The 17,106-nt window shown below is 38.2% G+C and overlaps 1 protein-coding gene across 1 annotated transcript in view; it reads right to left on the minus strand.

Moving 5' to 3' along the window:
- Positions 1–2,432: 2,432 nt before the first annotated feature.
- Positions 2,433–17,106, minus strand: part of LOC110101272 — a 76,407-nt gene continuing 61,733 nt past the window's right edge. The window contains exons 20-24 of the mRNA XM_020829105.2: positions 9,004–9,115; positions 8,757–8,911; positions 6,711–8,097; positions 6,423–6,617; positions 2,433–3,162 (exon numbers count right to left, since the gene is read on the minus strand). Coding sequence (XP_020684764.1) covers positions 2,692–3,162; positions 6,423–6,617; positions 6,711–8,097; positions 8,757–8,911; positions 9,004–9,115 — 2,320 coding nt within the window. The 3' untranslated portion in view covers positions 2,433–2,691. The remainder of the gene's footprint in view (positions 3,163–6,422; positions 6,618–6,710; positions 8,098–8,756; positions 8,912–9,003; positions 9,116–17,106) is intronic.

A 17,106-nucleotide genomic window follows, 5' to 3' on the forward strand; every position in this document is an offset into this window, starting at 1 on the left:
CTTGTACGGTCCGATTTTCACAACCTTGAATTTGAGAGCAAACATATAATTGAATTGAAATAATATCATTTAAATATAATTTAATATTAATTTTTATTTTATTTTATTTTATTTATTTGACATGACATGATATTTAACCTCATAATTGAGAATGCCAAATAATTGATTTTATGTGCCTTTATATTTTTATTATGAAGAATAATATGATATCCCACCTTTGATATATTCAAATAAATTGAAAATACTATATATTTTGCATTATTGTCTCACTTGAATGAATAGTATGATATTTCACCAATGACATTTATCATTTTTATGATTAGAATGTGATATTTGATTAATTTAAACTTATTTTGACCGTCAAGATGAGTTTAATTGGATATTATTATTATTATTAGTATATATATAATATTGCTTGTTATTATTCTAAATGAATTAAAAATTATATTGATGAAATATAAAATGATTTAGTTCGTAATTTAATTAAAAAACAAGTTCAAATATTCGTATGTGTAAATGCAACATTAGAGTAAGTAAGCATAAATGTAACTTATGAAATATTTTAATTAAACATAATTAAAATTATTGATACATGGGCACGAATCTCAAGGCAAAATTGAATAGGAAATTTCCACAATTAAATCTGAGACCATCCAAACTCAAATTTCAGCAAACTTAAATCAAACTGAAACATCTCGAAAAGACGAACCCAACACTCCAAATTCAACCCAATCCAAGACCAAATAGATCTAAATCAAAAACCCAATGATTTCCAAAATGACAAGCTTATAGTCGAATCGAGCGGCTCGACAAGACGAATCCAAATTAAACATGATGGTCCCTTACTAAACTTCTACAATCATTCACATCAGCATTGCTGTTCAAACATATAACATTTTAGCATTGAAAGTTAGTAAGATACATGAAATATTATTAGGTATTTGGGAACCTCTCCTTTTGTCTTGTTCTTCGACTTTTGGTGACAAAGGAAGTGGAGTTAATGATTGGTCAAAGGCTCGAATGTTAGATGAAGGAAAAGTTGGGATCTTGATGGGGAGGCTAGGGTGAAGTTGGTAGAGCTTGAGATAGCCATACTCGGTATCAATAAGGTTAGTTAGGGAGGGCAAATGCCTTGAGAAGAGATAGGATAAGAAGAAATAATCTGAGAAAAGTTGAGGTGAGAGGCAAGAGCAAGATAGTTTAGTTTGGTGCATGTACGGTAGGGAGAGTGGTCATTGGCCTTGTTTTATATTATGCTCGAGAGAAGGTTAAAGGATTTACATGTATGACTCAAACCGCTTTAATGGTGATATGAATTTTTCAGACACCTGTGGATTATGCTAAGAAGAGATTTAGGGCAAGATCGAGTTTCATGTGCAAAGGTGTTACAAGCAACACAAGCAGAGGTCCCCATTCATAAAGAATTGATAGCTTCACCTTCTTACCTCCTAAAAAGATACAAATTTCATCTAACAACAATTGAGAAGTTGAAATTTATATGCTAACATGGGCAAAAGTGAGTCTAGATATATTCACATGATATGAGTCAATTATTAACAAAACTTTGATTTTTACTAGCTATTTTAATAATATAGATTTACACAACTCATTTTGATCAATTGGTTGAAAGCTTTGACTAATAATCAAGTATATTGAATTTGATTATGCATATGTATAATGTACATGAGTTTACTTTAATGATTATTGTATAAAAAAAAGTTTCCAACCAAAAACAAAAGCAAAGCCAAAAGATTCAAAAACTTCATCAAATCGGCATCTCCTTGAAACTGTCTTTATAAAAAGTACCAAAAAATCAAACGAAGCCTGAGTCGTCCATTGATGTAGAAGGGATCCATGGCCAAAAAGGCCTATAAGGTTGCCATTGAAGCGGCGCATATCTGCACACAATAACTCTAAATAGCAACAGTAAAATTTGTTTAAAAAGTTTGAGTTAAAATGAGCAGCCTAAGACATGGTTTTACAAAAAATATATTTTCAATCTTCTATCTAAAATCCCATTTCATTCAAGCTCATCTAATCTATTGATTAGAAACTGCAGCTATCAATTAAAAAGTCAGTTCAAACTTATATATATAATATCTAATTGAATCTAAATTAAAAAAAAAAAAAAAAAAACTCCACTTCAATAGGTATGAATATAAGGCTGTCTAATTTGAAAATAGAAAATCAGATGATTATATTAAATATCCCAACTATAAGATATAAATGTAATAGAAATGATGAAAATGAATAGAGACTCCTAACATGCCTAGCTTTTTTTTTACTGTTTAACAACTTTTAATAAAGATTATCATCATACATGCCTACATAGAACTTTGAATTAAAAAAAATAAAAAAACTTATATATATACCGAGAATATGTACAGTGAGATGATAAATTTAAAAAAAAGGCAATTCAAACACATCCAAAATTTTATCGAATGTTCTCACTTACAGTTTCCATTCCAGCAACTGGGAAACTAAAATGCAAGAACTCAATTTCCCTTTAGATCGTTTCAAAAAATAAAAAGTTATAAAGAATAAGACGTGAGAAACACAAATTTTCATTACAAAAGTGAATTACAGCTCCTCTCCCTCTCTCTAAAAGAAGTCACAAATGATAGAAAAAAATACATAAAGACATTAAAATCATACAAACAAAAGCAAAAGCTAAGCTATAGAGATCGAATCTCACCCAAATGGAGAGGGCACTGGACCTGCAGCAGAATCTGATCTCTTGATGCTTCCCATACCACAAACTATGCATCCAGGTGTGGAGAGAGCAGAGAATTTTGCACCGCATAGGCTACAGATATCATGACCAATTGTCGGGAGACGGCCGAGGGTTGCGGCGCAGAATTGCGAGGGATCTTCCTGTGGATCCATTGATTTGTTTGAGAGCCCTCTCTGCGCGCACATATCAATCAGGCTCTTCAGCTCATCCTGCTTGGTAGGTGGAGCTTTTGAGAGGAGGAGGTCAAGCATTTGCTTCGCATAACCATAGTTCTGAACTTCCATGTTGCGTTTAATGGCGGTTCTTATGCAGTTAATCCGGTGCTTTGCAAGAAGCGGTAGAGAACCAAGATGGCGAGAGAGCCTTGCCATCTCCTCCTTTGCACTGATCATGCTAGGACCTTGGACCTTTTGGAGGCGTGCAATTTCCTAAAGTATAAATGGGTCAGCATATTCATTTAATGGCAACAATCACTTAAAAGCTACTTGGATTGTTAAGGATGTGGTAGCTAGAGAATCAAACAGAGCTAGAAGATCAAATGATGTAATAAGTTTGCAGCTTGGCTTGTCTATTAATCAAACTTCATAATTTTGGGTAGGTTTGTTTAATTAGTTTAGTAAAGAAATACAAACTAATAACCAAGATGAATACCAAGTTGAGTTCGACATTTTAACTTGTTATTTAGCATTTTGGCCTGGTGGTTGAGTTCTTTTTGCGCTTCACCCAAGTTCAAAATCTATTATTCATTGTCGTTGCCAGTTATTGGTTAGTACAGATCTTGGTAAGTATGACAAAGTTCCCAGGAATAAATGCCCCTTGCATCAAATTTGTGCTTCAGCACTCAAAATTTTCCCAAAAAGAAAAAAAAGTTGAATTGGATACTCAGTATGAAATGATAACCAAGTACTTTATTGTTTACGGACCAAACTTTACCAAGAAATATCCTTCATACAGAACTCCTAATAGCTGGTTGATTCTATATTTTACTTTTAATCCTGCTGCTGGCAATTTTTTTTTTCAAATTAAGAAAGAATAAAAGAAAAGGAATTTCTGTTGTATATAGAATTCTGACCCTCAATTACTCGAAGACTCACAATAGTTCTTTCAATGACATAAATCAGACAATTTTTTCTAGGACGACAGAATCCGGAGTCTACAACCAGGCTTAAGTAATGAAAATGATTTGGAAATTATACAATGAGCTCTACACCAACGCAATTAATCCAAACCCATTTGTCAGAGAATCAATAACAATAATATAACATTCAAAATGAAAAGGTTAAAATTACCTGTAAATAATCTTCAACATATTTATCAGGAATGTCATATAAATAACATAAAATAAGTATCAACCAAACTTGTTTAAGTTAAGTGATCAGTGCAGGTCTTCGAGGAATTGCTACTGTAATATGCTTGATTTTGCAGTTCAACAATCATAAGTTCTTGTTTGAAGAGAATTCAGAAGATGCAGGGATGCATCAGTGGTCTTGAATACTAATTTGTACGTGGGCTCCAAAAATTCACGCTCGGCCTCTCTGTGGACCTCTTTCTTTTCTTTAGGTTGTCGAGGAGAGTTTTAACGCTCAAGTTTCGAAGCAAATTTTAGAAGGCAAATTGGGTTTGTAGATAAGTCACTACCCAGAGATTTCACCCACATTTACGAGGAATTTATGATATGAGATCAAGTTTCCTACAGGCGCAAACCCCCATAGTTAATTATCCCTCCTGTAATGAGAGAGAACTTTCGATTAAGGCTAAGTCGTCAAATAGACATATAGTATCGAACATATATGTAGTATATGACGTATGGTAGCAGCAAAATTTGGTATTTGAAAATGTAATATTTAAAATTAGAAATTCACCACCTTGCACTTAAAAGCGGATGATGGGAGTAGTGATGATAGACTTGATTAAGATCTCATGGTTCCATCGTCCCGGGTCATCATGGTCCCTGGTCTACTTAGTCAAATGATATAGTCGACCCAACCTGATAGAAGGATCCTTGTCGACAGTCATATGTCGCTTCGTTCAATGGTACCTTGTAGACCTGGGGTGAATATTTGTCTAAGGGAACAAATTTTAATCTACCTTATAGCTAACAGAGGGTTTTGTGCCCTATCAATTATATCCAATTGATTCATATCTCAAGGATTTGAAGTCATTGAGGAACATGCGGGCTCTGACCATGACCGTAATTTACTGATGCCATTTTGCAGCAAAACCACCGGATTCAGAGGGTCATGGTCATTATCGTTTACCTGTGATGTCATTTGGCGGCAAAATCATCTGTTAGAGAACATGTGCCACATCCTTATTGGCAAGAGACTATTTGAGAATGAATCCTAGTGATTTTTCGACCAAACATTGCCTCTTTATGAGCTGAAATAGTTTTCAGTTTTGTCTATCTCGACAAACTATTATGGATTGTTGATGAATTTTGCTTTAAATATTTGATAATTTATTTCAATTTTAAACATCTTGATTTTGGAGTGATTTCTAGAATTTTGGATTTTTATGAGCAATTTTTTATGTTTGTGGTCCTCTCCGGTTGAGATTTTCTATCAACGCGGCCATCATTGAAATTTTTATAGGCATTTTTATTTTATTGGTTGAACTTTGTCAACTTTGTCCATTCTATTAACTTACTGACAGATGATCGGGTTTGTCATCAGCTTTATGCCTTTGTTGATAAATTTTCCTTACAATAAACCTTAAGGGCCTAATATGTACATATGAAACAAATATCCAGGTCAATGTCGTGACCGTATATTTGTTTGATAGTTCGAACTGTGTCGACTCCTTATTCACATAGAATGATCAGGCTCGAACTTATGTCCATTTCTTGACCCGTACAGCATCCTCAGACGTCACGTATATGCATACAACACGTTCGTCAGGGCTCATGCAGGTGTATACTTTTACATGTAATTTTTACATATTATGTTTGTGTAGTTATACATATGCAGTGTCGTAAGTGTAGTTATACATATGCAGTGCCACAAAGGGATCAGGCACGTGAAGAGGGAGTTCAGCAATTCGTATGTGAGAAATTGGGTGTAGAAGCTTCTCGGGAGAGGGTCACTAGAATTCTAGGGATTTGAGCAGATCGTCCGAGGTAACTTTGATTGAGATAACTTTTGCTCAAAATTAATTTTAATTTAATTATAATAATAATAATATTATTATTATCATTGTTACTACTATTGCATTCTGAAATGATGGAAATTAGTCAGTAACCCAAAAAATGTCTCGATTTGCGTGCAATTCCTTTGGTTTGCGCGTAGTTTCCCACAAACTCGTGCCGATTTGTGCGCGCAATTTTCATTGGGCAAATTATAGTTTATTTTAGGTATCGACGATGTTCTAAACACAGTGGCACGGTCTGTTTTGTGATTGGACGTCGTTTGGACAATGCCGTGCGTCAATTTCGGGTGTCGTACGTCCGTTTTGACCAATTTGATCGCAAAGGGTTCCCTCTTAGGCGAATTTGATACACTGATCGCAAAGGCGCAATTTTTTCGGCAATCAAAGGTCGTTTGGCCCTTCAAGTGACATGTCGAGGCAATGCACCTGTCACTTAATTCGCTAATTTTGCCTCTTTTTGTGCATATTTTGATATAGGGGTCAACATTGTAGCATAACTATGTAAATTTGAGCTCCATAGAGCATAATAAATCTATCATAATACCTGCAATAAGGCAACAGCAATCTTGTACTGGGCGCATATGGTGGCTTGTGCTTTTATATCATCTCCCCGTGACTGATCCTGAGCAAGAGCCAGAAATGCTTCATCAAAACAAGACAATGCATCAGAAAGCTGGTTTTGTTCAAGATGAGCAAGCCCTGTTTTAAAACAAATGGCAGCAGAAGCACCCCGGGGAACCTATGTAAACAATGACAATTCATGAAAATATAATCAACTGATTAAATATTAATAAGTTCAAGAACTCTAAATTTGAAGAACATAAACTTTTACTTGGCCAGGAGCAACAGAAGTGGGAACTGTTGAAGGCGCAGGAGACGGTTTTGTTGCAGCAGCTGTGTAGTCGGATCCTGGAATTTCAAGATAGCTTAGATCAACTGGCTGTGAGGGCATAGACATGAGAGAGGGAGGACCAATGGCAGGAGCCTGAGATTGTGGAGGTATTCCACCATCAGGAAGACTAATTGCCTCTAAAGGAACACCAGTCTGTTGAAACACCTGAGGTGGTACACCACCCTCTGGGAAGCCAACATTTGTCATCACCTCCCTATTTGAAGCAAACCTGTTTCCTTCCATTACTTGAGAATTTTGTTCCATTTTAGACAAATATGCCCCAGGAGGCGGCAGCGAGGCAGCAACCTCAAATGAAGGAATTGTGTTCTTAAAGAAGTCCTCGGGAATAGGTCCAGCTGACACTCCCATACCAGTAATCATAGGGTTTGTCTGCATTGAGGTAGTAGGGATAGAAGTGTCATTCCCAAACATATCAATTGCAGGACTTGCTGCAGCCGCAGTCCTTATGGATGATGGCTGTGATGAAGCTATTGATATATCTTGAGATCCTCCTGACTTGGTCCTCATGGGAGCATCGCCAAGTCTGAATTGTTTCGTGGCTTCTTTGATTTTGTTAACATCCACAGTAGGGCCATCAATTGGCTTGTCTCGGATTCTTATCCTTATCTTTTTGTTTTTTGATGTTGCTTCATCCTCCTCACCGCTGCTCACATCAACAGTACCATACAAAGATTTCTTGAACTCTTCTTCTGCTTTTGCCTGCTCGTCTTTAGGAGCAGCACCTACTAATTGCTTGGTTAAAATATCCACTACAGGATTTGCTTTTGCAATTGCGTTTGGACCTTCCTTGTTCAAATTAGGTAGTAAATCAGATTTTGATGACTTGTTCTCATTTATTGATGCTGTGAATGCTTTAATCAAACTGGTTTCACTTACTTCTACAATACTTCCCTTTCCTCTAACTACACCTAGGTAAACACCAATTTGATCTGCTATGATGGTTGGAATACCGCCTTCACTGGTCTTCATGTATGGCATGACTTCCCCTGCCAGCTCCCACTGGGGTATATCTTTCATGCTGATGGGAGTCTTGATTTCCCAGTTTCCACCACCCCATTCAGGCCCTTTAGGGACCATACTTTCAGCTGCAAAATTAGCAAAAATACCCTGTCCCCATCCAGTGGAGCGAACTCTTAATATTCTTTCACAGTATCGTCTTAGATCCAAGTCAGTTGCAGCATCTTCTAGTTTCTGAGAAAGGTGGCGCAGGGCACTAGGATTTAAGTGGCATATGAAAAGATCAAGCATACTCTCAAAGTCCGAAATGACCTCAAAAGTTTCTTTGGCATTATCAAACTGGCCATATCTGAAACGAAGTAGCAGCAAATAAGTTGTAGGATGTCAACAGTTTTACAAATTAGAAAGAGAATGCCAAAAAGCTAACCATACAAAAATTAGACCAAAGTAGAGAGAAAAGCAAAAGGATCTGGAAACTTCTAAAGGGTAAACATATAAGAAGTATCACATATGACCAGGTTGTACTGCCTAAATACGTCCATTTAAATGTACATGCATATAAATGAGAAAGGATTAAGAGTTCAAATAGGTCTCAATAATGGAGATCTCAAACTCGAGTTTCAGGATTCCTAAAAGAAGAAGCAGATCTTAAACTTGGTTATGTTACATGCAGCATGACTATTCATTGTAATGGTTAAACATGGTAGAGAATAAAGAATGAAAATGATTTCTAATTCAATAAAGCAACGATTAAAACTCAAAAAGGCAAGCGAAGCTTTGAACTGTGAATTGATTACTATGAGACCTTCAGATAAAGTAATGTAATATTAACATGCAAATGGAGCAATAAGGATAAGAAATGTCATAAAAATTCACTGCATAAAATATGGAAACATCAAAGTAACATTAACTTGCCAACATGAATCCTGGAATTTCAATTACTTAGCAGTAAATGTGCAGATTTGTAGCATCTTTAAGAAAACTCAATCTGTTAGTAAAATAACTTACTTGATACATGCATATCCCAGCTGGCGAAAGCGATGGAATAAATGAGAAGTAGGAGGACACTGGGGGAAATCTCTTGAACGCAGATATTCATCCTTTAAGATTGATAAAGCAGTAGAGAAACGGAGGGCTTTGATTGCATAAATACATCGTAGTACCTAAGATTAATTGAAAATTTTCTAAAACGGAACAAAATATAAACAAGGGAGAGAACCGATCTGAGAAACATAATATGTGGATTAATTCAAACCTGTGTAAAATGTGGGCATGCTTGGGATAAAGATAAAGCAAGATCCCCACAAACAGGGGAGCCATTAGCCAATATATCCAGAGACCTTGGAGTAATGCGCAGACTATCAAACCTTCACAAAATAACAAAAGAATAGAAAGCTTCAGCAATTGCAAAATGATATAACACAATATTTTTTTAATAAGTGCAGGCAAACCTTCACAAGAAAACAATACTGAAAGCTTCAGCAGCTGAATTTTACTGCAATTTCTTTATGAAGTACACGCATATGCGTGCATGCATGCACACATGAGAAATGCTCTGTAGTCCCACTCACATACCAACTCATGCATTTGGATCAATTATATAATGGCATGTGGAATGCATGGCCTATAATGGCAGGTGGAATGCATGGCCCAAACAGGGCTTACCAAATTTCACAACACTTTCAACAACACTTTCAATGGGCCATAGATGTCTTTTAGCTGGGTTAGGTGACGAGGACATCAGTAGGAGATTCCGGAATGTCTATCGCCGAAAGCATCGTAGATCAAAGGCTACGATGAGGAACTTATATATTTGATATATTTTAGGTATTAGTTCAGATTTTTTGTATTTTCGTTTGTACCCTTGCTTATGTGTTGAGTTGAGTTGTAGCCCTATGGGCATTTTATTCATTTCTCTTCTTTCTCTATGAGGCTTATATATTCGGTCCTTAGTCTTGTATTTGGATGATGATTATGAAGTGAAATTTCATATTTTCTTGCTTGATCCCTTTGTGAGTTCTTGAGAGGAGAGACCCTAGGAGAGGGCCTTGCAACACCCGTCAGCCACTGGTGGATTCTGGGACTCGCGGTTCTTCATCTTCCTTTCCCTATCACCGGCCACCTTATCTTCCCTCCCACCACCGCCGGTCAATCCAACCCACCTCCTCCACCAACCGACCTTTTTTTCCAATCTCTCTCTAAGCCGTCAGCCACCCCTCACCCATCCACACGTCGACGGCCACCCCACCACCCCCAAACCGCTGGCCTAGCTAGCCCTAGCCCCACCGCCGGCCACCCCCTTCCTATTTCTCTTGGATGATAAAAACAATCATCATTAACACATACCTAAAATAGCCTAATTGGTTTGGGAAAGATCTAAATAATTTGAAATTCAAATTTCGAATTTCAAATACTTTCCTAAACTACGAAAGCTAAATTAGGAAAGTTTATAAATTTGGATCTAATTTAATTTTAAATTAGATTGAACATTCCTATTTCATCCCTAATTAATAGGAGTGCATTAGGAAACTAGTCAACCCTTCTCAATCTCCCCCCATATTCTCTCTATGCCGCCAGCCCTCCCCATGCTCCAAATTTTTGAATTCAAAATTTGAATTATAATCCTTCCCTCCACCCTAATTTAATTCTCCCAATTGATTACCCTCCTTTGTAATTAATTTTAAAGAGGATTTAATAACCCTAATTCCCCTAACCCATATTTGAATTTGAATTTCAAATTCTTTCCCTTCTCATTTAATTAAATATGAAATTAATTTCAGATTTAATGTTCTTTCCATAACCCCAAACCTAGACCCCCACAAACCCTAACTCCACCCACACTTGGCCGGTCCTCTTGCTTGCCCACCCTCTTGGAATTCCTCTCATCTCATGAGCTCTCTTGCAAGAAAAGAAGTCAAGTATCTTCCCTGCGGACGTTAGTGGATCACCGGTCGTCTACAAATAGCCCCTCCTCCGGCTAACTTTCATTGGATTTCTACACCCGGCTTTCTACACCCTTAAAGAGTGTGGCGACTCTTCTTCCGCTAACCCTTAAAGAGTGTGAGTGAGGGAAACTCGAGGTGAATTCTCTCTTTGTTATGTGGAGGATTGTTTGTTTGTCGCACTACTTGTTTCCATTATATTCTTGATATTATTTTGAGATCTTGTTCTTCGATTGTGTGGTTACTTGCCATATCAATTTAAACAATTTTAAATTCGTAAAATCTTTTCAAAGTGAAACGTTAAGTTTAAGTTGCGACGCCAACTTCAATCATTATAAATTTCTACGTGCAATTCCTATGTGGTTTCACATCATCTTGGTATCAGAGCATGGTTAGCATAGGCTTTACATGTAAAACTCATCCTAGGGTACAACATAATTATCCCTTAGCTTGTTTGCATGCATGTCATCGCATAGACATTTTATTTTACTGTTTTAGTTTGCTGTCCAGCAAATTTCTACACTCATTTAGTGAACTTTAAGTTAGTTTCCTAAGTGTTTTAGTGTTGTCCTCAACCCTACAACTTTCCTAAGTGCCTAGGTTACTTAAACCACTAGTATAGCTTGCTGTCAAAACTGTTCATGCACCATCTAGTGACCTTTTAGTGAGTCTAACATTGCATTTAAGTGATGTCCCCTATCCAGCTTCAACCCTAAGTATTCCCCAGTGTCTACCCATGAATCCGAAACAAATTCAGACGACTTTAGACCTTATTGTAGGTCAATTAGGTGCAGTTACTCAGCAAATTAAAAACACCCAAGCTGATTTAGCAGACTTTCGACGCCAAATTGGTGAGCGGCTAGATAGCATCTATAGGTTAGGAAATCCTATAATGTATACACCTTCTAGAACTCCCTCCCCTTATGTCGAAGAAGCTCGAGCTGACTACGGACCTCCTCGAGACCCTCATCGTCCACATCATAGACCCAACTAGGAACCATTAGGGCATGACCCGACTTGGAGAGATAGCGACGCTTAGTTGCTTAAGAACATTCGAATAGATGCCCTCTCCTATGATGGCACCCTTGAACCCCAAGTCTTTTTGGATTGGCTCAAAGGGATGGATAGTTATTTCAAGTGGTATAACATCTCAGAGACTAGGGAAGTTAGGTTCGCGGAGATGAAGCTTGCGAGTAGAGCTAGCCAATACTGGACAAACTTAGAAAACATGTGCGAAGCTAGAGGTGAGAACCTCATCACCAACTGGTAAACTATGAAGCAAGAGCTCAAGCGGAAGTATCTCTCTCTGTCCTACTACCCCAAGCTCTTAGATAGATGGAATAGGATGACTCAAGGGAGTAGACTTGCAAATGATTATATATTTGCTTTCGATGACTACATGATTCGTTGAAGTGGAGAAGAGACCACCACCCATGCCCAAATACTTTTTATGTTTAGAGCTGGCCTTAGGGAAGTGTGGGCTCCGAAAATTCGACCCCGGCCTCCGCCCGCACTAATTGTGATTTTATCTTTGGCGAGGGAGTTTTAACGAAATAAGTTCCAGGGTAAATTTCGAAAGGCAGATGGGTTTGTAGATAAGAAACTACCCAGAGATTTCGCCCTCATTTTATGAGGACTTTATGATCTGATTTCTGGTTTCCTATAGGCGCAAGCCCCTATAGTTAGTTACCCCTCCCGACCACGAGAGAGAACTTTCGATTAAGGCTAGTCGTCAATCAGATACGTATAGAAATACGTGTTATCTGGCATATAGTAGCAGCAATAACCGGTATTTCGTGGTGCCATTTGGCGGCAAAATCACTCGGTTCAGAGGGCCCCGGGTCATAACCGTTTATCCTACGGCGCCATTTGGCGGCAAACCGCCAGTTAGAGTACACATACCACGTCCTTACTAACAGGAGATTGTTTGAGAATTGATCCTAGTGATATTTTCGACTAGGCATTTGGCTCTAAGTGAACTAAAGTAAATTTTGATTTGTCCACCCCGACAAACTGTTGCGGAGGGTGGATGAATTTTTGCTTTAAATGGTTTGATGGATTTATTTCAATTTTAAACATCTTGGAGTTTGGAATTTTTGAGTTTTCTAAAATTTTTGTGGAGTTTTGGATTTGTGGGTATTTGGATATTTGGCAGACATTTAAAAATGTTTGGGAACCCCTCCGGTTGAGATCTGCATTCAACACGACCATCATCGGGGTGTTTGAGGGCATTTTCATTTGTAGCTTGAACCTTGTCGATTTTGTCTGACTGTCGACAGATGATCGGGTTTCGTAGGCTTTACGCCTTTGTTAGTGAATTCATATTGTTATAGGCCTTGAAGGCCTAATATGAATGTATTAAAATAAATACACTGGTCGCCACGACCGTATATCTGTTTGAAGGTTCGAACCCTGTCGACTCCTATTGATCCGTATAGAAGGATAGGGTTCGAACTTGAATTCACTTATCAACCCGTGTAGCATCCCTAGACGTCACGTGTGTATTTATAACACGCTCGCCGGGGCCCATGTGAGTTTGGGGGCATTTTAAAATTAAACCCTGTCGACTCCTTTTTACCAGCTAAGGAGGATCGGGTTTAAAATTTGATAACCCGCGCAGTAACCCTAGACGTCACGTGTGTACCAATAACACGCTTGCTGGGGCCCATGCGGGTTCTATGATTGCTTTTACCCTTTTTAGTGTACCTATGTGTATACAAACTACGGTGCACCTGCAAGGGTATTTTGAAATACTTCAATTGTACAAGTAATTGTCATTTGAATGCATAACTTTCCATTTGAGAATTTATACACGCCTTCTGTCCGCTAGTACGAGTGTTGCGGATCTGATGGCGTGTTGTAGCAGCTTTTGGATCAGTTATTTGCTGCATTGTACAGGTAGACTGTAGTGCATTATTTGTTGTTTTCAGCAGGCGGATTGATATGCACTAATGAATCTCCTGCTTTGGATTATATGAGCTTGCACTTGTCATATTCTCCATGCATTTTGTTGTGGTATTTGGCTCATGTAGTACATCCGTCACTGCTACAAGTAGGTAGGTAGATGTATTCCTTCACAGACTGAAATTAACTTTAGGATACTGCATTTACTGAAGTCTTTCTGCATATACTCTTAAGTGGCATGTGGAACGTACATCTATCTTTGTAGAGAGGTTGTATGTGTTGCAGATTATTTGGAGTTGAATTGTTGCTGATCATATGAACTTCCACATTCTACTCCATGACTTGTGCGAAATCTTCTTCTATTGTATTGCTTGTAAGGTTGAATATGGTTGACTGTAGGAGTGTTACAACATTCACTGTTATGCTTATTGTAACCTCTCAATATTTATAGGAAACTACCGTTTCTATCCACAAATTAGCTTGTCATGGATCAAAGGGGCATCACCATACTCATTGCATGTTCTTTATCATCGCTGCAACCTTTCTTGCTACGTATAGGTTAGGTGTTGCATATATGATGGCTCTCTCTTGTAGTGATTCGTAGGTACTTATATGCATCGTAGATCACTTGTTGTAAGTTGTTATTCGCATATTGATTGACATGATCACTGTGTTCATCAAGAGCTTACGTTCTTGCTTATGAACCAGTTCCAATTGCAAACTCCTAATCTTTAAAGAAAATTTGTCATATACATGATAAATTTGATATTCACCCCTTGTCTAGAATGAAGGCTTTCAACATTTGTACGAAGCTTAATGCTATTGGTTGTAGGTATGTCGTTGAACTCATGCTCTTGCAATCATTACAATTACTCCAAATCACCCACATACATGGTTGGGATAGATGTATGAATCATTCATGAACATGCTAAATTGAAATATATGAATCCCTTACTTATCCATTTGATATTCATTTGAATACATGATGGACTAAGTACTGGTTCATCACATGATATCTTGAGTTCTTATAATCTCTTCAAATTAGATCATTTATGATTCATTCAAATTCTTATGTGTTTCAAGTTGAATTCAAGCTCAAGTGTAGTTCTTTATGAGTTCTCTTGCACTTAGTTCAAACTCAAGTTCTCTGCGGTTCAAGAATGATTCAAGTCCCCTGTAGTTCAATTCAAATTATTGTCTGAATTCAAGTATGAGTTCAAATTGAGTTCTAGACTTATCATCCAAATTAAGTCTTTGTTTAAGTTCAAATGGCAAGCTCAAATTCTATATCCACAAGTTAGAGTTCAATATCAAAGTTCACTTTGTTCACTTCAGTTCGAGTTCAGATCAAGTCCACACGTCCGTTGTCACCTTGTCCAAGTCCTTGTTCAAATTCAATTGAAGTTCAAGTTCAAGTGCAGTTCAGTTTGAGTCCAACCCAAGTCCTCAAGTTCAAAATTGATGTTAGTTCAATTTCATTTTACTTGGGTTCAATTATTTATTAATTCATTTAGATTTTGTTCAAAAGCCAAGGTACAAGTCCTTCGTTGTTCTTTTGAGTTCAAATCAGGTCCGAGTCAAGTCTTACATTCACTCGAAATTTCGGCAACCTCCCGGCGTCTCCTTTGTTTAGAGGAAAACTACAGGAAACTAAGACTTTCCCACCACACGCAATAAAGGCGTGTATGGTAGATGTCCTCGGACGAGGACACCGCGGCCGTGATTTTTTGTTCCTCCCACCATGCGCAATAAAAGCGTGTATGGGGTCTTTGACGGTACCTGTTTAAAAGACAATTTGCTTTACCCCCACTCGGGGGAACTTATAAGTGACCCCGCCTCGATATAGGTGCCGCACCGAGGACCCATCCCACCACGCACAATAAAGGCGTGCATAGGCAATTTTCTGGTGCACCACAAACGCCGAAGTAGAGGTTAGGTGATTGCCCGCCTTATCGTAGGCGTCGGACCGGGGTCCCATCCCACCACGCACAATAAAGGCGCGTATAGGTGATTTTTCGGTCTGCCGCATACAACGAAAGCAACAATCTGAATTTAGAAAATTCGTACCTTCGCGGGATTGTAGATGTTGGCACGTGGATCGAGGCAAGAGGAGAGAACATTTGCATTTCATTTCAATTATAATTAATATAATAATTAATCAATAATAATTAATTGATAATTAATTAAATACAACTAACAAATAATTAATTATAATTAATGATGATTAATTATATTAATTAAATAATTAAATAAGTTATTATTAATTAATTATAATTGACTTATTAATTAAGTTATGATTAATTAATAATTAGTAATAATTAATTATACTTAATTAATAATTAATTATAAATACTAATAAATAATAATATATAAAAAAAATAAAATAAAATCCCTCCTCTCCCTTCTCTGGCTGATCGGATTTGGCCGAATGAGTGGTGTAGGAGAGAGTTACCTTCACACAGTGACTCCTGTGTTGCTTCCGATCCGACAAGAAGAGGAGTCGTGGAAGGAGCGGATGGAGGCTAGGGTAGAGGGAAGGTCGGTTGTCTGGTTTGATCGAGAGGAGGTCGGACTCAGCTCGGGTGTTGGTCTCACGAGGCTTGGGATGGGGGATCGGAACTCTGAGGAGATCTGCGGCTAGGTAAGAGAAAGCTTCCTCTCTTCTCTCTCTCTCTCTCTCTCTCTCTCTCTCTCTCTCTCTCTCTCTGCGTGAATGAAAGGAAGCCGGCGTGGGCCGGAGATGGTTGCGGCTTGGTGGAGATCGGAAAAGGGAGACGGGGTCTGCGACAGGGAAGGAGATCGGGGCTTGAAGCTTGCGGGTATGTGGAAGTGGGAGAGCCGAGACCCTCAAAGTCTCCATTCGGTTGGCTTTTAAAGAGGCGAAGGGAGAAGGATCGAGGCGGGATTTGAACAGAAATTACGGAGAAGCGACTGATTCGGCACCGATTTCAGCTGGATTTGCGGCAGAATTCGTGAATCTGTTGGGTAAGAGATTTGTACACTAGATTTCTTCCTTCTTTCCTTTTTGTTCTTTGTATATTGGTCAACAGGAAGATCTTCGAAACGAGCTTACTCGCTAGGGAGTTGACACTTTAGAAGCCGCCCGTAGGTTAGTAATTGACCTTGAAGAGTTTAGGACCCATTCCCATTCTAAGCATCTAGACTCCCGTCCACCCCTATTTAAAGCTTCTTCCAATCAGCCTCCAGCTCGACCTACTGGCCCTGTGGGTGGCCGACCGACTGTTGGTCAATCCCAGCCTCAACCTGACTTTAAGGAAAGACTCCTGAGCGTGATACTCCAAGAACCACTTCTGGAACAAATTGCTATAGGTGCCATGGCTAAGGACACATTGTCTCATAGTGTTCTAGTCCGTACAAGGTTACCATAATCAAAGAGGTTGTAGACGAAGAGGAAGAGCCTAATACTAATTTGATTCATCACGTTGATGATGAAGAAGACTTCTTCTACGAAGAAAACCCTTTTGATTTGCAAGTTGTTAGAAGTGACTTGT

The sequence above is a fragment of the Dendrobium catenatum genome, unplaced genomic scaffold (assembly GCF_001605985.2).
Source record: "Dendrobium catenatum unplaced genomic scaffold, ASM160598v2 original_scaffold_14238, whole genome shotgun sequence".
NCBI classification, from domain to species: domain Eukaryota; kingdom Viridiplantae; phylum Streptophyta; class Magnoliopsida; order Asparagales; family Orchidaceae; genus Dendrobium; species Dendrobium catenatum.